The sequence below is a fragment of the Trichomycterus rosablanca genome, chromosome 5, assembly GCF_030014385.1.
Source record: "Trichomycterus rosablanca isolate fTriRos1 chromosome 5, fTriRos1.hap1, whole genome shotgun sequence".
Taxonomy (NCBI): Eukaryota; Metazoa; Chordata; class Actinopteri; order Siluriformes; family Trichomycteridae; genus Trichomycterus; species Trichomycterus rosablanca.
In genome coordinates this window covers 49558639-49585885 of record NC_085992.1, presented here as the reverse complement: position 1 = coordinate 49585885, position 27247 = coordinate 49558639, and the positions used below count along the sequence as shown (strand labels likewise).

General features: G+C 46.2%; 1 protein-coding gene across 1 annotated transcript in view; it reads right to left on the bottom strand.

The window, feature by feature from the left end:
- pgbd5 (piggyBac transposable element derived 5) overlaps nucleotides 1–18372 on the bottom strand; it is a 30222-nt gene extending 11850 nt beyond the window's left edge. The window contains exons 1-3 of the mRNA XM_062995324.1: nucleotides 17800–18372; nucleotides 5726–6156; nucleotides 97–231 (exon numbers count right to left, since the gene is read on the bottom strand). Of these exons, the coding sequence (XP_062851394.1) occupies nucleotides 97–231; nucleotides 5726–6156; nucleotides 17800–18139 (906 nt within the window). The 5' untranslated portion in view covers nucleotides 18140–18372. The remainder of the gene's footprint in view (nucleotides 1–96; nucleotides 232–5725; nucleotides 6157–17799) is intronic.
- Between the last annotated feature and the right edge of the window lie 8875 nt (nucleotides 18373–27247).

Here is a 27247-nt window from a genome sequence, read left to right as displayed (position 1 = left end):
GTCTAATGTCAGGCGGTGAAGGACTTCCTCGCGACCGCGCGTGTATCAGCGGGAGTGAACAGCGTGTCACGGCGCTCGTGGTGTGATCTTCTGTACCTGACAGATGAAGCCGGTGGTGCTGCACTGTCTCACCCACAGGCCGAACTTCCTCTTCTTCCTCTTGCGCAGCTCCCTCTCGGTGCAGGTACTGATGAACACCGGGTCCTCGTCGATCAGCGGCTCGTGCAGGACCTGAGGAAAGCGACACCGTCCGTACCGTGTCATTTATATTACGTTTACATTTACTGTTTCACACTTCATTCATATTTCATTCATCCTCTCTGAGCACACAGGTTAATATACACAGCAACAAGTCAGTATGGAGCGTTACGGAGCCCCGGTGGTGACATCTTTTAGAAATAAAAATAAACCACTCTTTCACAATTTGAGCCCGATGAATCCTGGCATTGTCATCTTGGAATATGCCCGTGCCATCAGGGAAGAATCCATTGATGGAATAACCTGGTGGTTCAGTACATTCAGGTAGTCAGCTGACCTCATTCTTTGGGCACATAATGTTGCTGAACCTAGACCCTGACCGACTGCAGCGACCCCAGATCATAGCACTGCCCCCACAGGCTTGTACGGTAGGCACTAGGCATGATGGGTGCATCACTTCAGCCGCCTCTCTTCTTACCCTGATGCGCCCATCACTCTGGAACAGGGTAAATCTGGACTCATCAGACCACATGACCTTCTTCCATTGCTCCAGAGTCCAATCTTTATGCTCCCTAGCAAATTGAAGCCGTTTTTGCCGGTTAGCCTCACTGACGAGTGGTTTTCTTAAGGCTACACAGCTGTTTAGTCCCAATCCCTTGAGTTCCCTTCACATTGTGCGTGTGGAAATGCTCTTACTGTCACTATTAAACATCCCTGAGTTCTACTGAAGTTTTTCTACCATTTGATTTCACCAAACGTTTAAGTGATCGCCGATCACAATCATTTAAGATTTTTTTCCGACCACATTCCTTCCTGGAAGATGATGTTTCCCCCCCACTGTCCTTCCACTTTTTAATAATGTGTTGGACAGTTCTTAACCTGATTTTAGTAGTTTCAGCTTCTCCTTAGATGTTTTCTCTGCTTGATGCCAATAATTTGATCCTTCTGAAACAGATGAACATCTTTTCCACGACCACAGGACGTGTCTTTCCACATGGTTGTATAGCAAATGAGAAGCTACTCACTGCATCAGTTAGGGTTAAATAACTTGTTGCCAGCTGAAACATAATCACCCATGCAGTAATTATCCAATGGGAGGCTCTTACCTATTTGCTTAGTTAAATCCAGGTGGTGACCTGTCTTTTGGCCAGGCAGTGTATAAAGCCGAGCTTAGCTTTCTTGTACAGACATGTACATGAATCCACCCAGAGCAAATATATGATTCTGTCGCTTTATGTGGGCGGCACGGTGGCTTGGTGGGTAGCACTGTAGCCACACAGCAAGAAGTGCCTGGGTTCGAATCCCAGGTGGAGCGGTCTGGGTCCTGTGTTGAGTTTGCATGTTCTCCCCGTGTCTGTGTGTGTTTCCTCCGGTTTAGTGAGATACTAAAGGTGTGTGTGTGTGAATGTGTGTGTTTGCACTATGGTGGACTGGTGACCTGTCCGGGGTGTTTCCTGCCTTTTGCCCAGTGAATCAGACCCACCATGACCCTGAATAGGATAAAGCTAATAGTAAAACAGACAATAAATGAATGAATGTTGCTTTATGTTAGCTTTGGCCAAAATATGGATCATGCTGCCACACCTTACTAAGTCATAGCCACGCATTAGGATCTTGTTCCTATGTGTTAATATGGCGTGGCTATGCATTATTTTTATTTATACGAGATGTCACCAGTGGAGCTCCATTAAGCAGACCTCCCAGACCCACAATAGAGAAGTTCTCCATCATTTATCAACATGGAACAACAAGTGCAAGACAATACAGTACACACAAGGCAGATAAAAAACAGAGTAATAAATATGAGGACCTAAAATAAATACAAAAACGACAGGAACAAGACCAAAAGACAAGTGTGACAAATTTCTAGAAAGCTATCTAGTCGTATCCAATTACCCGAACAAATTTTGCTTCCTCTCTACTGCTGCTGACCTCCACTCCTGACCGAGGAGAGCTGTGACTAACACACGCCCCGCTCTTTTCACCTGTATGAGACGAATTCATATGGAGATCCGTATCATGCACAGAGGGTCACGCACTGTTCTCCATTATTCTACGTCTTCGTGCAGATGACATCAAACAACCAGCAGAAGTCGTAATTGCAGCAGTCCCACCCTCGGATGAACCAATTATTGTCTGTATAAGTGCCTGGTTTATTGGGTAGCAGAGCTGAATCAAACTCCCGAGCTCAAGATGTCAGCTCTGTCCACCAAGAGCCCAGAACACTCTTGAAGTTTTGTTGTTTTTGCCCAGTGACCCCATTTAACCCATGTAAGGGAAAAAGTATTTGTGGCATCACAACCTCATTTCTCATCCTGTGGCCTCACGTGTCCAGTGTGGTGCTGTACATAAGTGCATCTGTCACAAAGGTTTAGAACTATAAGATAGAATTAATAGTCAAATGTAATAAAAAATGAATTTGCCTAATTTATATGTTAATGATTTAGCTATCAGCGTGACTGCTGAGACCTGGGGTTCGAATCTCAGCTGTGCTATTGGCTGTTTGTGTGCCTACACAGATATGATCTGCAACGTCTTAGTTGGCGGAACAGCCTAGCCACTTGGAGGTGCACTTGTCGGTGCGCTCTCAGTGCTGGTCCCAAGCCCAGACAGAAATAGGAGGGTAGCGTCAGGAAGGGCATCCGGCGTAAAACTAGAAACGTCGCACATCCTCACCAGCACGTACTGGACTCTTAATCTGGTCGTCTGATCCTAACCAGGTGGGTTGTGAGGGTGGAATTAAGAGGTGGAACTTGTCTAGGGAGCCAAATGTGCCTCGGTTGGCACTACCCACCATAACTGCCCTTATATGTTTTTAACAAATAAGCTGTTTCTTTTCAGTACAGAAATCGTGTACATGAATACAGATGTGATGATTCACTAATCCCATCCAGCTGTTCGTGTGCGACTGGCTCTCCGCACTGCCCACCAGGTCATCGTTAATCATTAATCCAGCTGGCATAGCAAATGTTGGCACAGAGGCAGAAAGCAAGAGCAGATGGTGTTTTCTTTCTTTTTGTTTATTTATTAATTTATCACAGACGAGTGTGTGTGAGGTCGCGTCTCTAATCCACATCAGGGATCAGTCACACAGAGAACTACTTTAGTGGAACTGGTAGCAAAATCCAGGTTGCCAGTCTATCACACACACACATACACACACAAATACACACACACACACACACACACACACACACACACACATACACACATAAATATACTCATATATACAAACACTTGCATACATACACAAAAACACACACATACATATACACACACACATACATACACACACATTCTCACTCCCACACATACACACATACAAATACACAAACAGATACATACACACAAACATACACACTCGCACACACACACACACACACACATACAAACACACATTCACACACATACATAAAAAACATATACACACACTCACACACATATACACACATACATACACACATACATATACACTGATCAAACAAAACATTAAAACCACCTCCTTGTTGCTACACTTACTGTCCATGTTATCAGCTCCTTACCATATAGAAGCACTTTGTAGTTCTACAATTACTGACTGTAGTCCATCTGTTTCTCTACATACTTTTTTAACATCCTTTTACCCTGTTCTTCAATGGTCAGTGAACCACGCTCAGTAGAATTCGGTGGGTAAATTTGACCCTCCCTGACCTGAACCTGGTAAATCTGCAGAAATACAACTAAAGGGGCAAAGTTTCAACTTTAATCCCCAACCTACTTCCTGCTGGTGCAGTAATGCTCTGCGTGTCCTAGTTTCTAACACGGTAATACAGCCGGAGTACGGTGGGACTTTCAGGAGCCCCTTGGTAGCATTTAAACAGGCTTGTTAGTTTTTGTTTTTTATTTTAGTTATTAAAAGCTGTGGAAAATTAAAGCCGAGTGGACCCGACTAAAAGCCTTCGGTAGCAGCTCCGCACAACCTGACAAGCACTAAAATCAAATCTATAAAAAAATTTATTAGCGTGGTGTTTTACAGCGTAATGGAGCAAACGGTCCCATTAGCCAGAGTCTGTCTGCTGAGCAAACTTCCTCTGAACAACAGAGATTTAATTAGAAGAGGGTAATGGAAAAAGTCCACATTTAGAAACCAGTAACTGGCCTGCAGAGAGACGCTGAGAAAAATATAAAGAGTGTTTTTATTAAAGTAATCATTCATTTGTTCATTTTTTAAAATGTATTTCTTAAATAACAACATTATCATGATAATTAAATCCAGTACTGGTAAACAGTGGGCACAAGGCATCATAGGTAGCTATTATTCATTCATGCATTGTCTGTTTTACCAGCACATTCTGGTCAGAGTCTCTGTGGGTCTGATTCATTGGGTGACAGGCAGTAAACAACCCGGACAGGTTGCCAGTCCATAAATATTTGTAGCTCCAGTAACCCTGACTGCATATCTTTGGACTGTGGGAGGAAAACCACACAGAAAGGACCCTGAAGGAGCGAAGGCTGGCCCGTGTGGTCCGATCCAACAGACGAGCTACCGTAGCTCAAATAGCTGAAGAAGTTCATGCTGGTTCTGATAGAAAGGTGTCAGAATACACGGAGCCACAGACCAGTCAGTGTGATGCTTTGGGCGACGTTCTGCTGGGAAACCTCGGGTCCTGCCATCCATGTGGATGTTACTTTGATACCACCTACCTAAGCATCGTTGCAGACCATGTTCACCCTTTCATGGTAAAGGTATTCCCTGATATCTGTGGCCTCTTTCAGCAGGATGATGCTCCCTGACACAAAGCTAAAATGCTTCAGGAACGGTTTGAGGAGCACAACAACCAGTTTGAGGTGTCGACTTGGCCTCCAAATTCCCCAGATCTTAATCCAATCGAGCATCTGTGGGACGTGCTGGACAAACAAGTCCGTTCCATGGAGGCCAAACCTTACAACTTACAGGAGTTAAAGGATCTGCTCCTAACATCTTGGTGTTCGTAGTTAGCATTAGCCATTACCATTACCATTAGAGTAATTTTAGATAGGTTATTGTCTAGTCCCCAGGATCCTTGTACGTAGAGTATCCCTGCCTTGCCCACAGTGTTCATTGTTTTGGTTTGTTTTGTGCTCGGCTTATTTTCCTTGTTTTTCTTGTATTTGTTTTTGTATTATTATCTGCTCGTGACGTTATGAAATATATTTGGATTTTTTAATAATAATATTTAGTTTACCAGATTCATGAAACTACTGCATGTTGCACTTACGTATTTCATCTTTATGAAAAGCAGCCTAGTAACATTCATTTATTCATTGTCTATTCTACCACCACTTTATTCTAGTCAGAGTCGTGGTGGGTGCAATTCAGTGGGCGAAAGGCACAAAACACCCTGAACAGGTCACCAGTCCATTACAGGGCACACACACAAACCCAAGGAGAACATGCAAACTCCACACAGAAAGGTCCTTCACATGGGAATCCAACCCAGGACCTTCTTGCTGTGAGCCACCGTGCCACCCATCACTAGAACATGCTGGTTGTATGATCATTTCCTACCTGTGTTTGCGATGGCCGGAAGGTGCAGCTGAAGCTCTGCTGCAGAGAGTCCAGGAAGGGCTGAATCTTGTACAGCCCCTGGTTGCCCCCCTGGCTGGACCTGAAGGCCACGATATGGAAGTACTTGAGGATCTTCTCGAAGCGCACCTGGCTCATCTTGAGCGCGATGCTGCGGTTGCTGAAGAAGCCGCCGCTCCAGATGCTCAGGACGGACTCGCAGCGGTGCACGCTGGTGGAGATGACGAAACCCAGGAAGGCCTTTATCTCCGCCGCCGTCACGTTCGTCCAGCCCTCGTCGCTCCCGAAGCGTTCCTGGAACTTCTTGGCGTACATGTTGGTCTGGGTGACCATGTTCTGAATGACGTTGTCGGGGACGAAGAGCTGAAAGAAGTCCATGGCTGTGGCAGTGGCCGGCATCTTCTGTGTGGGACCTGGAACGACAGTTAGACAGATTTTTCTTCCTTATAAAATAGTTTTAACTGTAAGAAATACATCACTTGCTTTGTTGGGGAAAATTAATGGCAGTTCTTTCAAGTGCCTGCGGATGTTTATTTCATTTCTCAGTCCATTACATTCACTATTAGGGTGCATTCGCATGTGAAACAGCAAAACAGCTGTTGCGCTGCTGTGTTGATGTTTCCTATGGAGTGAGGCCATGCTGCGTAACTTGCTGCTGCACCTCCCTGAGCGGCACACTGTACACTTGTGCCACATTGGGATCATCGATTTTTGGCGCTTGCCACAGCACCCAAAGTTTACCTGAACTTTGACCCAGTTTGCCACTGACCTTTCCAAAGCTCCTCCAATAAGACAAACTGTTTGATATGGCGCAATAAAAGTGACTCGGGTCGTATGAACGACGCTTAACATGAACAAAGCTTAACGTGACTTATTGTACTAAAATAGAGTGAGGAATTTCATTAGTAGAGGAACTTATGAGTCTTATGAGTCAATCTGTCTTCCGCTGCTGGAGGATTGCAGTCGAGGTGGGTATACTGCTGCTCACACCTCCTCCGACCCATGTGCAGCCCTTTTGTGGAACCCTTTTTCACCCATGCACTCTGCACATAGGCGCTTCTATCTGCCAATCAGGGTCCTTACACAGCGTTTGAAGACCCTACCCACATAGTCCGGTTATACCGATCTAGCAGAGACATGCCTGCTGCAGGCACTGCCAATCATGCCTGCTAGATGGCGCCCAGCCGACCGGTGGCAATGCCAAGTTTCAAACCGAGGAGTTCAGAATCTCGGCGCAGGTGTGCTAGTGGAATATCCTGCTGCGCCACCTGGGTGCCTCTATGAGCAGTAATAATGAAGAGAATTTTAGTGCTCCTGTCTCCTTCTTTTACTACATTAAACCACGTTAAGCTTTATTTTTACGATAAGCGTTTCAGACTTTGAGAGAAGCTGATTCTGATTCTCATAATTTCTCAGAAGCTCGAGCTGTAACACAAGTTTAAAAGTGAAACAGGAAGGAGAATCCAGATAAACACAGATACATGTGGAGCTGTAACACTGGATCTGACGCTTATTCCACACTAATGCAGATTCGTCTCATATTCACACTTTGATGACGTTTTACCGCTAAAGTCGAGCACTGAACAAGGCGACAGTTTGCGCCAAAGCTCCCAGTTTTGCCGCTTCTCATGTGAATGTGCCCTTACTCTGCACTGATTACTGACTACGTTAAAATGTGAGGAAAACAAGCTAAAAAACTGCTGGAAATATGGCACATCTTCTTTGTGTTCAAACCCCATATCAAGAAGAGTTGGGACGTTCAGTAAGATGCAGTAAAAAGATGAATCTGTGATGTCTTGATTCTCTTAAGTCTCATATCAAGCAAGAATGGAAATATTTCGCTAGCACACCAGCGCTGAGATTGTGAATCTCAGCTCTGCTACCGGTCGACTGGGCGCCATCTAGCGGGCACAATTGGCAGTGCCTGCAGCAGACAAAATTTGGCCACAATGTCTGCTGGGTGGGAAAATGACCGGACTAAGTGGGTGGGGGTCTTTAAACGCTGTGCAAGGACCCTGGTTAGCAGACCGAGGCTAAAACAGAAGTAAACACGCCTCCGTCCCAACTTTTTTGGAGTGTGTTGCAGGAATCAAATTCTAAACCTGTGGTTTGTGTTATTTCATACAGATTTTAAGAACTACAGACTAAATGTACTTGGTTAAAGGAAACTCTCTCTCTCTCTCTCTCTCTCTCTCTCTCTCCCTCTCCCTCTCTCTCTCTCTCTCTCTCTCTTTAGACTAGAAAATGTTGCAGAACAGCAGATTGTACCGGCTCACTTTCACTTTCTCTTGACAGCTCAGTGGAACCACCTACCTACATTAGTCTGTCAGCTTCCTAGCAGAGACATTACAGTCAACGGGGGCTGGTTTACAACCGCAGTGCTGGAAAAACGCCGTCTGGCAAATTACAACCTAGCTTCATCTTCTTTTACCAGAGAAAAACCCCCAAAACAGATCAAAAATCGATCCAGTCACCCTGAGGATTGTACCACAGCTAGTAAAATAAAGTACTTTTTTAATAAAACTGCGGCTGTAAAATACGCTAGCACACTAGAGCTGACATATCGACCTTGTGAGTTCGAATCTCGGCTCTGTGTTGTGCCATGGTGCCACCCACGTGCCAGTCAAACCTATTTTGCCATTGATTTAAACTGTTACAAAGTCTATGTTTGACCTCTTTGTAGTTAATGTGCCACACACAATTTTTAGCTGAGATAAGCAACGTATCCAAAACCCTTTGTTTGCTTTTTTTTGCATTTTTTCCCACTGTCCCCGCTCCCTCCGACACGTGTAGCCGACCGCTTCTTTTCACCTGCACATAACTGCTGCAATTACGACGAACACCCCGGTTTGAATCTGGGCTCTGCTACCGGTCGGCTGGGCGCCATCTAGCGGGCAAAATTGGTCTGTTGGGTGGGAAAATGACTGGACTAAGTGGGTGGGGGTCTTCAAACGTTGTGCAAAGACCCTGGTTAGCAGACCGAGGCGTAAACAGGGGTAAACACGCCTCCGTCCCAATTTTTTGGATTGAATTACGACCTCTGCTGGCTGATCGATGGCACATACGGAGAGACGGGGGATAATGGGGATCAGTGCATGACTCTCTGTGCCCAAACTGAGCCCATATGATCCTGTCTTGTGCAGGTGTTAGTCATGGCTCCCCTCGGTCAGGAGTGGAGGTGAGCAATCGGGTAATTAGATACGACTAAATTAGGAGAACAATTGGGGAAAAACTAGTTTTGAGCACTTTCCCTACCTTCCCTGCCAGAATTCTGTGTGGCACATGTACTATATAGAGGTCAAACATAGAATTTGTAACTGATGTGAATCAAATCAACAAAACAGCCACTGGTTTAAACTGAGATTTTCTTTGTGACAATTACATGGTTTGACTGGCGCTTGGTGGCACAATGGTAAAACACGCTGGCACACCAAGGCTGACATGACCGTAGCTAACTCCCAGGCTGGGTACCTATAAAGACAACGATTGGCTCAACTGTGGGTTTTTTTTTTATATAGTCCTGGGCAGTAGTAGCTCAGTGGTTAAGGTGTTGGGCTAATAATACGAAGGTCGCTGGTTCAAGCTTTGCCAATGCCATGTTGTCATTATTATCAATCAAAAGCTCTGCCATTTAGCCACTGTTGGACCCTTGAGCAAGGCCCTTAACCCTCTCAGCTCCAGGGGCGCTGAACAATGGCTGACCCTGCGCTCTGGTACGTGAAAAAAGAATTTAATTGTACTGCACACATGTACAGTATATCGTCGCTGTCCGATGAAAAATCTCCAAAAACGCAGCTTTTCAGTAAAGAGCAAAAAGTTTTTCACCTGGCTGTAATGATGCAAACAAACCCCAGATGGCGACATTCACATACAATTCAGCACAGAAATTTAAAATATATACATATCAGTCGGTTATATACGTCAGTCCATCCCATGTAAGAAACGTAAAAACCGCTAACAGTGGAGATACGTGTTTTTCATCGGACGGCGAGGATATGTATATATGACAAATAAAGGCGTTCCATTCTATTTTATTCTATTGCCATAGGGATTCCTCATATTTGCTGCAATTACGACCTCTATTGGTTGGGCATGATCAACCTACCCTTGATCCACAATGAGACGGAAAGTAATGAGGATCAGGGCGTGACTCTCCTGCCTCATGTAGGTGAAAAGAAGCAATCGGCTCCATGCAAGTGTCGGAGGGGCGTGCGATGGTTGTGGCTCGAATCACGAGGTGCGAATTGGGTAATTGGATACGACTAGATTGGAAGCAAATTAGAGGGAAAAATGTATAAACAGACTAGAAGAATTTCATGGTTGGACAAAGGATAATGAGACTATAAATGATATAAATTATTTGTAAGGAATCGTGGTTCTGAGGTTTACTTGATTATTATTATTGCAGACTAAAACATCCAAAGATCATAGGCTATAAACCCAAGGCTACATATCTAGGCTCTTATGTCATATTTTCATTAAAACCCACAATGACTAATAAACGGCTCAAATTTCACGTGCACATGAACACGTGTATATTACGAAGACATGCTAATGATAATGGTTTCTGAGCGTCGTGACTCTTTGCTTATTTCTAAAGCCCGGCTGTAGCTGGCTGAGCTCCCAGAGCCGCCCAGAATGACACGGCATTACAGTGCCTCCAACACAGTCCATCGTCTGGTTCAGCCTGTGTAAAAATCTCCAAATCCCTTTATTTACTGTGTCAAGGTACAAAAAATTGAACTGTTTTGTTAACTGACCACCCAAATTCTAGAACAGATAATATAAGAATATGAAAATGCAAAAATTGAAGCAGAACCCAATATCTACTATATAATTCTAATATACACTGATCAGCCATAACATTAAAACCACCTCCTTGTTTCTACATTCACTGTCCATTTTAAGCACTTTGTAGTTCTACAATTACTGACTGTAGTCCATCTGTTTCTCTACATACTTTTTTAACCTGCTTTCACCCTGTTCTTCAGTGGTCAGGACCCCCACAGGTGGTGGATCATTCTCAGCACTGCAGTGACACTGACATGGTGGTGGTGTGTTAGTGTGTGTTGTGCTGGTATGAGTGGATCCGATACAGCAGCACTGCTGGAGTTTTTAAATACCGTGTCCACTCACTGTCCACTCTATTAGACACTCCTACCTAGTTGGTCCACCTTGTAGATGTAAAGTCAGAGACGATGGCTCATCTATTGCTGCTGTTTCAGTCAGTCATCTTCTAGACCTTCATCAGTGGTCACAGAATGCTGCCCACAGGGCGCTGTTGGCTGGATATTTTTGGTTGGTGGATGATTCTCAGTCCAGCAGTCACAGTGAGGTGTTTAAAAACTCCAGCAGCATTGCTGTGTCTGATCCACTCATACCAGCACAACACACACTAACACACCACCACCATGTCAGTGTCACTGCAGTGCTGAGAATGATCCACCACCTAAATAATACCTGCTCTGTGGTGGTCCTGTGGGGGTCCTGACCATTGAAGAACAGGGTGAAAGGGAGCTAACAAAGCATGTAGAGAAACAGATGGCCTACAGTCAGTAATTGTAGAACTACAAAGTGCTTCTATATGGTAGGTGGAGCTGACTGGCACAACTCACGGCCAGCTTGGGTACCAATGTGTGGCCTGCTCATGGAAGGGCCGTCACGTCGCCTCTGGAGGCATCTCATCTGTCCTGGCTGAGAAAAATAAAAAGTGCCCTCTGTACTGGCCATAAATGGCACAGCAGGTGGGCATGATTCTGCAAATTGTAACCACTAGGCTACAACTGCCCTAGTGTAGCTAGCTCAGGCACCTCGAGCGAACAGCGGAGGTCGCTGTGGTACAGCAAATCGAAAGCCCTTTCAACCTTCCTTCCTCAACCAACTGTGCCTGTTTGGACGCCCGGCCAGGTCGATAGCAATGCAAAACTGTAGACTTTGTGTTTTAACATTCTACAGTGAATTGTGGTGCACATTATACAGCCTGATAAGGCAGAACAGATTTTTTGTTGCAGTTAACGACACAGGGTGCCTCCTGTCAGTGGGAGTCCCAGTACAACCCAAAACCAGATGCTCCACTTTCCCCTCTGTGATTACTGGATGGAGTTTCCGGGCCACCGCTGAGCAGATATACAGATTTTCTAACAAAGCCTCAGCTGCTCGGTCAGAATGTGATCAAACTCTGCAGTGACGTGGAGAGGTCAGCCAAATTTACTTCCAGTTACTCAATCATTCATGCAAAATGAAATGAAAAAAAAAACATGAATCTACCCGCTCGTCCTGTTGGCTGACAAGATGCATTTTTTAATTTTTTTTAAACACTCATGAAATATAGGAACCTCATAACATCTTAAATGTAAATAACCAGTAAAGAGGTGATGAATTACGTTTACATTTTTAGCATTTAGCAGGCGCTTTTTTCCAAATCGACGTACAGTTGTGACGATATCCAATCTAAGCAATTGAGGGTTATGGGCCTTGCTCAAGTGGCAAATTGCCAGTGGTAGGGTTTGAACCAGCAACCTTCTGATTACTAGTCCAGTACCTTAGCCACTAGGCTACAACTGCCCTCAATAAATAAAATAATCTTTTTAATTTATATGTCTGATGGTAGCACTGTTTCCTCACAGCAAGAAAGTCCTTGGTTCAATTCCCAGGCGGGGTGGTCCGGGTCCTTTCTGTGTGTAGTTTGCATGTTCTCCCTGTGTCTGTGTGGGTTTCCTCCGGGAGCTCCGGTTTCCTCCCACAAAAACATGCAGTCAGGTTAATTGGAGACACTGAACTGCCCCATAGGTGAATGGGTGTGTGTGTGTGTATATGTGTGTCTGTCTGCCCTGCGATGGACTTGGCCTTGTGCCTTGCGCCCATTAAAAGACTGGGATAGGCTTCAGTTGTTTTTTAAAGTTCAGCGGTACCTTGAAACTCGACATCAGTTGGTTCTAGTTTTAAGGTATTTTTTTCCCATAAGGATGTTTGGGAAACCTGTTAATGCGTCCATGGTCCCGTGGAACTGCAGTTATTTTAGGCTAATTTAAAATAATGAGGTTGTTTTTGACACTTATACACTGAAAATAACACAAAAATAATGTAAACACACTGAAATACAATTAAAAACTGTTAAATACAATAAAACCTGCACTTAGCTTTACTTAATGGTGGAGATGCTTGATCTTGGAATACTGTATTCCGTTCAGTACCAGCGCATTCACATGAGAAGTGGCAAAATAGCTTTTGTGCTGCTGTGCTGTTATTTCCTATGAAGTGTGACGGTGCACAAAACTTAACGTGACTTATTGTACTAAAACAGCGAGTGAGGAATGTGATTAGTGGAGGAACTTATGAGCAGTAATAATGAAGAGAAGTTTAGTGCTCCTGTCTCCTTCTTTTACTACATTAAACCACATTAAGCTTTATTTTGAACCAGAAGCATTTTAGACTCTGGGAGAAGCTGATTCTGATTCTCACCATTTCTCAGATGCTCGAGCTGTAACACAAGTTTAAAAGTGAAACAGGGAGGAAAATCCAGATAAACACAGATACATGTGGAGCTGTAACCCTGGATCTGACACTTATTCCACACTAATGCAGATTCAGCTCATATTCACACTTTGATGACGTTTTACAGCTCAAGCCGAGCGCTGAGCAAAGCGGCAGTCGCACACACATCAAGTTTAGGGGTACAAATTTCAAAGATGTTAAGGTTAGAAGACGTCGAGTTACAAGGTACCACTGTATTTATTTTTAGTCGAACGAGATGAGATAAGAAGTCGACCTGCATTTGCTCTGATCTGAAACCACAAGCATGCTTGACATGATGGTCCAACTTCCTGCACTGCAAGGTGCACGCTGGTTAGCAAATGAACCACAGGTTAAAAGAACAATCTCATCATACGAGCGGTTCAAAGCATTTCTATTTTCTCACAGTTAGTGCTGAGAATGTTTGCATGTCCTTCACTGAGACTCTGAGCCTAAATTATAAATTTAAAAAAATAAATCTGAGTGGATTTGGCAACGCGACCAGCAGGGATTGTTCTGTAGTGAGCTGGAGGTTAATAAATAATTTTTGCAATGCAGCATGGGTGTTTTGTAGAGAACGATAAGGTCAGAAATACTGTAACTTGTGTGTGTGCTGATGTATTCTGATATAAACTATATTAAGCCCCTGTCCCACCTGTTTACACTCCTCTCCTGCGTTTTCCCTCACCTTGTATCTTGCGTTCTCATTGGCTTTTCCACACGACACTCATTGCCAGTCGCCCGACTCATATCCAGATATTTGACGTGCTAGATATATAACTTCAGTCTCGGCGAGCCACTCGGATCGAGTTGTTGAGTAGTTCACACATAGCAATTGAGAGCCGAGCGAACGCCGAGTTGCTCCCGAGACGGCAAATCTAGTGCCAACCACTCGCCAAGAGAAAATCAGGGGAAAAATCGTGTAGTGTGAACTAGGCATAACAGCCCCAAAATTCATCAACCTGCTCTGTTATACATCAGTGAAGGTGACATTATTACTGTCAAAATGCTTCACAAATCTAATCTATTTAATAAAATGATTCGGCGAATAAACACGTTTTGACTTAAATCATTTGTAATCAAACTAACAACTACATGTTTCATCTCCACATGTGCTGAATAAATTTAGCACTGGAGCTACAACTAGGGTGGCCAGCCATCCAGCTTTAGGTCGGACAGTCCGGTTTTTCAGCTGTCAGTCCTCCGCCCATGCAACGCTAGGACGGACACTTAAAAATCCTCCTTTCGGAGTGAACTGGTTACATTTTTTATCAATATTATCTGTCACTGGCTCAGGTACATGTCAAAATAAATGTTTTGTATTTTATTGGTTTAAGAGCCTCATTTGACTGCTTATAGTGCTACCTATCGTAGGCGGACCTTCGAAGGTCCGCCCTCTAAATGCTAGTATGTGATTGGGTGGTTGAATTTCGCCTGTTCTGCATACACCTCTACTTGAGTCAATTATTCAGCTCTCATGCTCAAGAACGCTGTGAAAATGCCACATATATCAAAAGTAGACACAACATTTGGTGAGTAAAACAGTAATTTGTTATAGAATTCTTGCTTAAATTGGTCAAAAATTCTGTTATATGGGTTCTGGTTTCATTCTCTGCGTTGCAGTATCATGTCCCCTGTTCCTGGTATGACGTCCTCCTTTTGGGGGCGTAATGTCCTCCTTTTTGTGACTATGAATGTGGCCACCCTAGCTACAACGCTAATGAAGATACCATTGCTACAAGTGTGTGCATAGATGTGTAAACTACACCTACAAATATATAACAGATAAAAGAAACAACCCAAATAAATGATTAAAGTAACATAATATGTGCGTTTGCTTTTTAGCTATTTGACCAGGGGTGTACAAACTTTTGCCTAAGACATTTAGTTACCGATTAAACATCCATTAAGTTCCAGCTCTTTTGAAATATGTGGTGTGTATGTTTATATTATACTGATTTATCCTGGTCAGGGCAGTGGTGGATCCAGTTACACTGGGAACAGTGGGCGCAGGGAAGGAATACACTGGACAGGACAAGGCCAATCATGTCTGTGGAGACGCCCAGCAGGCCAATAGCGGTGGGTTAGAATAATAGGCCGCTGCATCATATTGTATGTGGGTGCACAAGGTATTCTGAACAGGTCGACACCAAGGTCCAGCTACTGGAGTGGGTGCTGCACAGCAACTTGTGTCACAGAGACATGGGTTTGATTTTTGCCTCCAGGTCTGTTACCAGCATTAAGTAGGTTTTATATTTAACATTCGTTTGATATTTAAAATACAAACATATTACACACTTTAACTAATAATTAAAAGCAACTGTGAAACGTGGAGTACAGGTTGTTGAGGGATGTTCTTCTGTATGTTCCACAACTGGTTTGGCATTTCTAGGGTAAATGGTCAAGAAGCATAACAGATTAATCTTCAACTACACACACCGACCAGGCATAACATTATGAGTACTAAGAGGTGAAGTGAATAACACTGATTATCTCTTCATCACGGCACCTGTTAGTGGGGGGGATATATTAGGTAGCAAGTGAACATTTTATCCTCAAAGTTGATGTTAGAAGCAGGAAAAATGGGCGAGCGTGAGGATCTGAGTGAGTTTGACGAGGACCAGATTGTGATGGCTAGACGACTGGGTCAGAGCATCTCCAAACCTGCAGCTCTTGTGGTGTGTTCCCGGTCTGCAGTGGTCAGTATCTATCAAAAGTGGTCCAAGGAAGGAACAGTGGTAAACCGGCGACAGGGTCATGGATGGCCAAGGTTCATTGGCTTGTGTGGTCTGATCCAACAGATGAGCTACTGTAGCTCAAACTGCTGAAGAAGTTGCTGGTTCTGATAGAAAGGTGTCACAATACACAGAGCAGCACAGTTTGGTGTGTATGGGGCAGCAAAAGGGGGACCAACATAATATTAAGAAGGTGGTCATAATGTTATGCCTTATCAGTGTACGTAATATAATATAATTTATAATATAGGGTCTTTATAATCTGTAGGGTCAAATAGTCAATAAGCATAAATATAATATATAAATAAATGATTTTATTTAACTGGTTTGATGTCAAGTATGTACATTAAACCAATATTGAATGTAAAACCAACTCCGCCGGTGGTACAGTCGGTGATAAATTTTGGTCGACATTAAAGTCCAGCTGGTTCAGTGGGTGCTGCACAACAATTTGGGTCATGAAGACCTGAGTTTGATTCTCACCTCCGTCACAGTATGTGAGAAATTTAGCACGTTTTTCTAGTGTCCAAGTAATTCTGTGTCCTCCTACCTCTCAAAAACATACAGAAGCTCGACTGGCTGCTCTTTATATATATATAATATAATATATAAAACCACCTCCTTGTTTCTACACTCACTGTCCATGTTATCAGCTCCACTTACCATATAGAAGCACTTTGTAGTTCTACAATTACTGACTGTAGTCCATCTGTTTCTCTGCATGCTTTGTTACCCCTCTTTCATACTGTTCTTTAATGGTCAGGACCCCCACAGAGCAGGTATTATTTGGGTGGTGGATCAGACAGCAGCCCTGCTGGAGTTTTTAAACACCTCACTGTCACTGCAGGACTGAGAATAGTCCACCAACCAAAAATATCCAGCCAACAGCACCCCGTGGGCAGCGTCCTGTGACCACTGATGGTCTAGAAGATGACCGACTCAAACAGCAGCAATAGATGAGCGATCGTCTCTGACTTTACATCTACAAGGTGGACCGACTAGGTAGGAGTGTCTAATAGAGTGGACAGTGAGTGGACACTGTGTTTAAAAACTCCAGCAGCGCTGCTGTGTCTGATCCACTCATACCAGCACAACACACACTAACACACCACCACCATGCCAGTGTCGCTGCAGTGCTGAGAATCATCCACCACCTAAATAATACCTGCTCTGTGGGGGCTGACCATTGAAGAACAGGGTGAAAGCAGGTTAAAAAGGTATGTAGAGAATAGATGGACTACAGTCAGTAATTGTAGAACTACAAAGTGCTTCTATATGGTAAGTGGAGCTGATAACATGGACAGTGAGTGTAGAAACAAGGAGGTGGTTTTAATGTTATGGCTGATAAGTGTATATATACACCATTTACGCTTGATGATTTCAGCATTGTGGTTCGGTGGGTAGCACTGTCGCCTCACAGCAAGAAGGTCCTGGGTTCGATTCCCAGGTGGAGTTTGCATGTTCTCCCCGGGTTTCTTCCGGGTGCTCTGGTTTCCTCCCACAGTCCAAATTCATGCAGTCAGGTTAACTGTATATACTAAATTGCCCCTAGGTGTGTGTGTGTGCCCTGTGATGGACTGGCAACCTGTCCTAGGTGTGTCCAGCCTTTTGCCCTTGGACCCACCGCGACCTTTAATAGGATGAATCGGTGGTAAAACAGACAATGAATGAATAATGCTAACTGGTGCCCATAGACTTGCATTGCTTGTTAGCAACATTAGCTATGTGGCTGCAGAAATGAACCAAAGATGCCGAATCCGTGTCAAATATGCGCTCCTACACACCGCACGGTTGTTTCCGTGATCTTACCGTGAACATCATTGTAGTGGGGAGTGTCGATGTCCCGTAAGGCATCGCTCCATCCATCCTCCTCCTCCTGCTCCTGCTCCTGCTCCGGCTTCTCCTCGCCCGCCGGTCCGCTGGAGGCCGAGCCGGTAACAGCGCGCTTGCTCCCGGCTCCTGCCCCGCTCTGCCCCCCGCCTGTCTCGGTACAGCTGTCCGAATTGGAGTCTCCGGTGGTGCTATAGAACGGGTTCTCACTGCTGTCGTCCCCCGACTCGCCGAACACATCGTCCGAAATCTGCAGGCTCTCGTAGCGGGAGCGGGCCGCCTCCAGCAGCGACAGCGCCCTGCGGCCGCACTCCGCCATCACCGCGTCCGAGCCGCCGTCCACCCTCGGTGCGCACCAGTCGGTCAGTCAGCTCCCAGTAAACCCCGACTCCAGCATGCGATCCGGTCCGCCCTGTCCTCCGTCCCGTCCTTTAAACCCGTCCGCCGTTCCCAGTTCCCTTCCTTCCACAACCCACGCTGGCGGAACGCGGAACGGTCACGGTGATGCGCGTCAGTGCGATACAGAACCGGTGCGCACCACACGAGAGCTGTTCCCAGTGAACAGTGCTGAAACCAGTACGAGTCAAAGAGGAACCAGTACCATGAGTGTACCGGAGCACTGGGTGCGCCTCTCTCTTACACACTCTCTCTCTCTCTCTCTCTCTCTCTCTCACACACACACACTCACACTCTCTCTCTCTCTCTATCTCTCTCTCTCTCTCTCAATTCAATTCAATTCAATTCAAAGTAGCTTTATTGGCATGAATGTAAAAAAAAAGATACAATATTGCCAAAGCATTACAACGATAATAACAGAATTACAAAAGAAGCAATATATGACAATAAAACAATAAACAATAAAAGTGAGTAAAGATAAAATAAAAATAAACAATAAAAGTATTTTAGCAAATTTACAGGAAGATATACAGACAGTATATACCTGTACTTTACACAAATGTATATATACACACAGAACTGTTACCCACTCTCTCTCTCTCACACACACACACACGCACTCTCTCTCTCTCTCTCTCTCTCTCTCTCTCTCTCTCTCGGGGTGAATCTCCGGCTTCCTCAGAAATCACCTGACTCAGCCTAGCACTGCACACAGCTCACATCCACCAGAGCATTCACTTCATTAAAACACACACTATCACTACAACCTCGGGTGTACACCAAAAAGAAGGACATCAGACCCAAAAAAAGTAGTACATCGGACCCCCAAAAGAAGGACATCAGACCCCCAAAAGGAGAATATTAAACCCCCCAAAAAGAAGGACATCAGACCCTTCAAAAAGAGGACATTAGACCCTGAAAAGAAGGACATCAGACCCCAAAACGAGAACACCAGACCACCAAAAGGAGAACATCAGACCACCGAAAGGAGAACTTCATACCCCATTAAGAAGGACATCAGACCACCGAAAGGAAAACATCAGACCCCCCAAAAGGAGAACTTCATACCCCATTAAGAAGGACATCAGACCACCGAAAGGAAAACATCAGACCCCCCAAAAGGAGAACTTCATACCCCATTAAGAAGGACATCAGACCACCGAAAGGAAAACATCAGACCCCCCAAATGGAGAACTTCATACCCCATTAAGAAGGACATCAGACCACCGAAAGGAAAACATCAGACCCCCCAAATGGAGAACTTCATACCCCATTAAGAAGGACATCAGACCCCAAAAGAAGAACATCAGACCACCAAAAGGAGGACATCAGACCCTCAAAAAAGGACATCAGACCCTAAAAAGGAGAACATCAGACCCCAAAACGAGAACACCAGACCACCAAAAGGAGAACATCAGACCACCGAAAGGAGAACATCAGACCCCATTAAGAAGGACATCAGACCACCGAAAGGAAAACATCAGACCCCCCAAAAGGAGAACTTCATACCCCATTAAGAAGGACACACTACAAACACTGACACACCACCTACAAACACTGACACACCACTTACAAACACTGACACACCACCTACAAACACTGACACACCACCTACAAACACTGACACACCACCCACACACACCGACACACCACCCACACACACAGACACACCACCTACAAACACTGACACACCACTTACAAACACTGACACACCACCCACACACACCGACACACCACCTACAAACACTGACACACCACCTACAAACACTGACACACCACCCACACACACAGACACACCACCCACACACACAGACACACCACCTACAAACACTGACACACCACCCACACACACCGACACACCACCCACACACACAGACACACCACCTACAAACACTGACACACCACTTACAAACACTGACACACCACCCACACACACCGACACACCACCCACACACACCGACACACCACCTACAAACACTGACACACCACCCACACACACAGACACACCACCCACACACACAGACACACCACCCACAAACACTGACACACCACCCACACACACCGACACATCACCTACAAAGACCGACACACCACCTACACACATCGACACACCACCTACACACACCGACACACCACCCACACACACCGACACACCACCTACACACACCGACACACCACCCCCACACACCGACACACCACCTACAAACACTGACACACCACCCACACACACCGACACACCACCCACACACACAGACACACCACCTACAAACACTGACACATCACCTACAAACACCGACACACCACCTACACACATCGACACACCACCCACACACACCGACACACCACCTACAAACACTGACACACCACCTACAAACACTGACACACCACCCACACACACCGACACACCACCTACAAACACTGACACACCACCCACACACACAGACACACCACCCACACACACAGACACACCACCCACAAACACTGACACACCACCCACACACACCGACACATCACCTACAAAGACCGACACACCACCTACACACATCGACACACCACCTACACACACCGACACACCACCCACACACACCGACACACCACCTACACACACCGACACACCACCCCCACACACCGACACACCACCTACAAACACTGACACACCACCCACACACACCGACACACCACCCACACACACAGACACACCACCTACAAACACTGACACATCACCTACAAACACCGACACACCACCTACACACATCGACACACCACCTACACACATCGACACACCACCTACAAACACTGACACACCACCCACACACACCCACACACCACCTACAAACACTGACACACCACCTACAAACACTGACACACCGCCTACAAACACTGACACACCACCTACAAACACTGACACACCACCTACAAACACTGACACACCACCCACACACACCGACACACCACCCACACACACCGACACATCACCTACAAAGACCGACACACCACCTACACACATCGACACACCACCTACACACACCGACACACCACCCACACACACCGACACACCACCTACACACACCGACACACCACCCCCACACACCGACACACCACCTACAAACACTGACACACCACCCACACACACCGACACACCACCCACACACACAGACACACCACCTACAAACACTGACACATCACCTACAAACACCGACACACCACCTACACACATCGACACACCACCTACACACATCGACACACCACCTACAAACACTGACACACCACCCACACACACCCACACACCACCTACAAACACTGACACACCACCTACAAACACTGACACACCGCCTACAAACACTGACACACCACCTACAAACACTGACACACCACCTACAAACACTGACACACCACCCACACACACCGACACACCACCTACAAACACTGACACACCACCCACACACCACCTACAAACACTGACACACCACCCACACACACCGACACACCATCCACACACAGTGGCGGCTCCTGCCAAATCTCTCAGGGGGGGGGGGGGGGGGCAATTGTTGCGATGATGGCCAAGGTGACCCATTCAATGGGTAAATTAAAGCTTAAATAATTAACATCTTAAGTCATCTGTCAGTTTGCCCTCACAAATAACTTTGAACATGGAGAGAGAGAGAGCAACTTTACTATTAATCATAAAATTAAGTGAAGCTTCACACTAACAATTTAATTCAGTCTTCATCAGCATTTTATTTTAGGTGCAGCAGATCCTGAGGTGATGGTAGTCATGTTGACGAGATTGCTAGCTGCTCCAATTAGGGTTGCCAACTTTCAGAACTGGAAATAGGAAACACCCTGGGCTGACGGGTTGGCGGAAGGCATAGGATGGTGGGTGGGATGACGGGTGTTTACCTGAGCGGGACCGGGGGGTAGGTGGTTAAGGGTTGCACCTATAAAAAATATAACGGGTCTTACACCATCATGGGAACATTATCAAAATGTTTCATTTAGGCTGTTTAACATTTATTATTTTCATTCTTTATAATAATAAATCAGAACCATATTTTAGGCAGAACAACATGCATAAAGTACATCATGTAACATTTTTTCTCAATAGTGCAAACATTATTTTTACATAGTCTATCTTCACACTGACATGCAGCCCCGGTTCTGGACGGTGTTGCTGAGGGGGCAGTGAGAAAAGTGCCGGACCTGGGTGTGTTACTTTACTTTTGCCCTAAGCTGGATTCGAACCTAGGGCGGAAAAATACACGCGACGCGCTCTGAGCTACTCAAACCATGAAGTTATAACAGGTTGTTACGCTGATAAGCCTGCGCACACACGGCGTTACTAAGACTAAAAGTAAACACTACTTAAAATAATAACCAAACGCTTTCTAACACACACTGACGCACCACTAACACACACCGATGCACCACTAACACACACCGACACACCACTAACACACACAGACACACCACTAACACACACAGACACACCACTAACACACACAGATGCACCACTAACACACACTGACACACCACTAACACACACAGACGCACCACTAACACACACAGACACACCACTAACACACACAGACACACCACTAACACACCACTAATACACACTGACACACCACTAACACACACAGACACACCACTAACACACACCGACACACCACTAACACACACAGACACACCACTAACACACACAGACGCACCACTAACACACACAGACACACCACTAACACACACAGACACACCACTAACACACACTGACACACCACTAACACACACAGACACACCACTAACACACACTGACGCACCACTAACACACACAGACGCACCACTAACACACACAGACGCACCACTAACACACACACACCACTAACACACACCGATACACCACTAACACACACAGACGCACCACTAACACACACCGACACACCACTAACACACACAGACGCACCACTAACACACACCGACGCACCACTAACACACACAGACGCACCACTAACACACACAGACGCACCACTAACACACACAGACACACCACTAACACACACAGACACACCACTAACACACACAGACGCACCACTAACACACACTGACACACCACTAACACACACAGACGCACCACTAACACACACAGACACACCACTAACACACACAGACACACCACTAACACACCACTAATACACACTGACACACCACTAACACACACAGACACACCACTAACACACACCGACACACCACTAACACACACCGACACACCACTAACACACACAGACGCACCACTAACACACACAGACGCACCACTAACACACACAGACACACCACTAACACACACAGACACACCACTAACACACACTGACACACCACTAACACACACAGACACACCACTAACACACACTGACGCACCACTAACACACACAGACGCACCACTAACACACACAGACGCACCACTAACACACACACACCACTAACACACACCGATACACCACTAACACACACAGACGCACCACTAACACACACCGACACACCACTAACACACACAGACGCACCACTAACACACACCGACACACCACTAACACACACAGACGCACCACTAACACACACCGACGCACCCCTAACACACACAGACGCACCACTAACACACACAGACGCACCACTAACACACACAGACGCACCACTAACACACACCGACGCACCACTAACACACACCACTAACACACACCGACGCACCACTAACACACACCGACGCACCACTAACACACACAGACGCACCACTAACACACACAGACACACCACTAACACACACAGACACACCACTAACACACACAGACACACCACTAACACACACAGACGCACCACTAACACACACTGACACACCACTAACACACACAGACGCACCACTAACACACACAGACACACCACTAACACACACAGACACACCACTAACACACCACTAATACACACTGACACACCACTAACACACACAGACACACCACTAACACACACCGACACACCACTAACACACACCGACACACCACTAACACACACAGACGCACCACTAACACACACAGACGCACCACTAACACACACAGACGCACCACTAACACACACAGACACACCACTAACACACACTGACACACCACTAACACACACAGACACACCACTAACACACACTGACGCACCACTAACACACACAGACGCACCACTAACACACACAGACGCACCACTAACACACACACACCACTAACACACACAGACACACCGCTAACACACACAGACGCACCACTAACACACACACACCACTAACACACACAGACACACCACTAACACACACAGACACACCACTAACACACACAGACACACCGCTAACACACACAGACGCACCACTAACACACACCGACACACCACTAACACACACACACCACTAACACACACAGACACACCACTAACACACACAGACACACCACTAACACACACAGATGCACCACTAACACACACTGACACACCACTAACACACACAGACGCACCACTAACACACACAGACACACCACTAACACACACAGACACACCACTAACACACCACTAATACACACTGACACACCACTAACACACACAGACACACCACTAACACACACCGACACACCACTAGCACACAACGACACACCACTAACACACACAGACACACCACTAACACACACAGACGCACCACTAACACACACAGACACACCACTAACACACACAGACACACCACTAACACACACTGACACACCACTAACACACACAGACACACCACTAACACACACTGACGCACCACTAACACACACAGACGCACCACTAACACACACAGACGCACCACTAACACACACACACCACTAACACACACCGATACACCACTAACACACACAGACGCACCACTAACACACACCGACACACCACTAACACACACAGACGCACCACTAACACACACCGACGCACCACTAACACACACAGACGCACCACTAACACACACAGACGCACCACTAACACACACAGACACACCACTAACACACACAGACACACCACTAACACACACAGACGCACCACTAACACACACTGACACACCACTAACACACACAGACGCACCACTAACACACACAGACACACCACTAACACACACAGACACACCACTAACACACCACTAATACACACTGACACACCACTAACACACACAGACACACCACTAACACACACCGACACACCACTAACACACACCGACACACCACTAACACACACAGACGCACCACTAACACACACAGACGCACCACTAACACACACAGACACACCACTAACACACACAGACACACCACTAACACACACTGACACACCACTAACACACACAGACACACCACTAACACACACTGACGCACCACTAACACACACAGACGCACCACTAACACACACAGACGCACCACTAACACACACACACCACTAACACACACCGATACACCACTAACACACACAGACGCACCACTAACACACACCGACACACCACTAACACACACAGACGCACCACTAACACACACCGACACACCACTAACACACACAGACGCACCACTAACACACACCGACGCACCCCTAACACACACAGACGCACCACTAACACACACAGACGCACCACTAACACACACAGACGCACCACTAACACACACAGACGCACCACTAACACACACCGACGCACCACTAACACACACCACTAACACACACCGACGCACCACTAACACACACCGACGCACCACTAACACACACAGACGCACCACTAACACACACAGACACACCACTAACACACACAGACACACCACTAACACACACAGACACACCACTAACACACACAGACGCACCACTAACACACACTGACACACCACTAACACACACAGACGCACCACTAACACACACAGACACACCACTAACACACCACTAATACACACTGACACACCACTAACACACACAGACACACCACTAACACACACCGACACACCACTAACACACACCGACACACCACTAACACACACAGACGCACCACTAACACACACAGACGCACCACTAACACACACAGACGCACCACTAACACACACAGACGCACCACTAACACACACTGACACACCACTAACACACACAGACACACCACTAACACACACTGACGCACCACTAACACACACAGACGCACCACTAACACACACAGACGCACCACTAACACACACACACCACTAACACACACCGATACACCACTAACACACACAGACGCACCACTAACACACACCGACACACCACTAACACACACAGACGCACCACTAACACACACCGACGCACCACTAACACACACAGACGCACCACTAACACACACCGACGCACCCCTAACACACACAGACGCACCACTAACACACACAGACGCACCACTAACACACACAGACGCACCACTAACACACACCGACGCACCACTAACACACACCACTAACACACACACACCACTAACACACACAGACACACCACTAACACACACAGACGCACCACTAACACACACAGACGCACCACTAACACACACAGACACACCACTAACACACACTGACACACCACTAACACACACTGACGCACCACTAACACACACAGACGCACCACTAACACACACAGACGCACTACTAACACACACTGACACACCACTAACACACACAGACGCACCACTAACACACACAGACACACCACTAACACACACAGACACACCGCTAACACACACAGACGCACCACTAACACACACCGACACACCACTAACACACACACACCACTAACACACACCGACACACCACTAACACACACAGACGCACCACTAACACACACCGACACACCCCTAACACACACAGACGCACCACTAACACACACAGACGCACCACTAACACACACAGACGCACCACTAACACACACCGACACACCACTAACACACACACACCACTAACACACACAGACACACCACTAACACACACAGATGCACAGACGCACC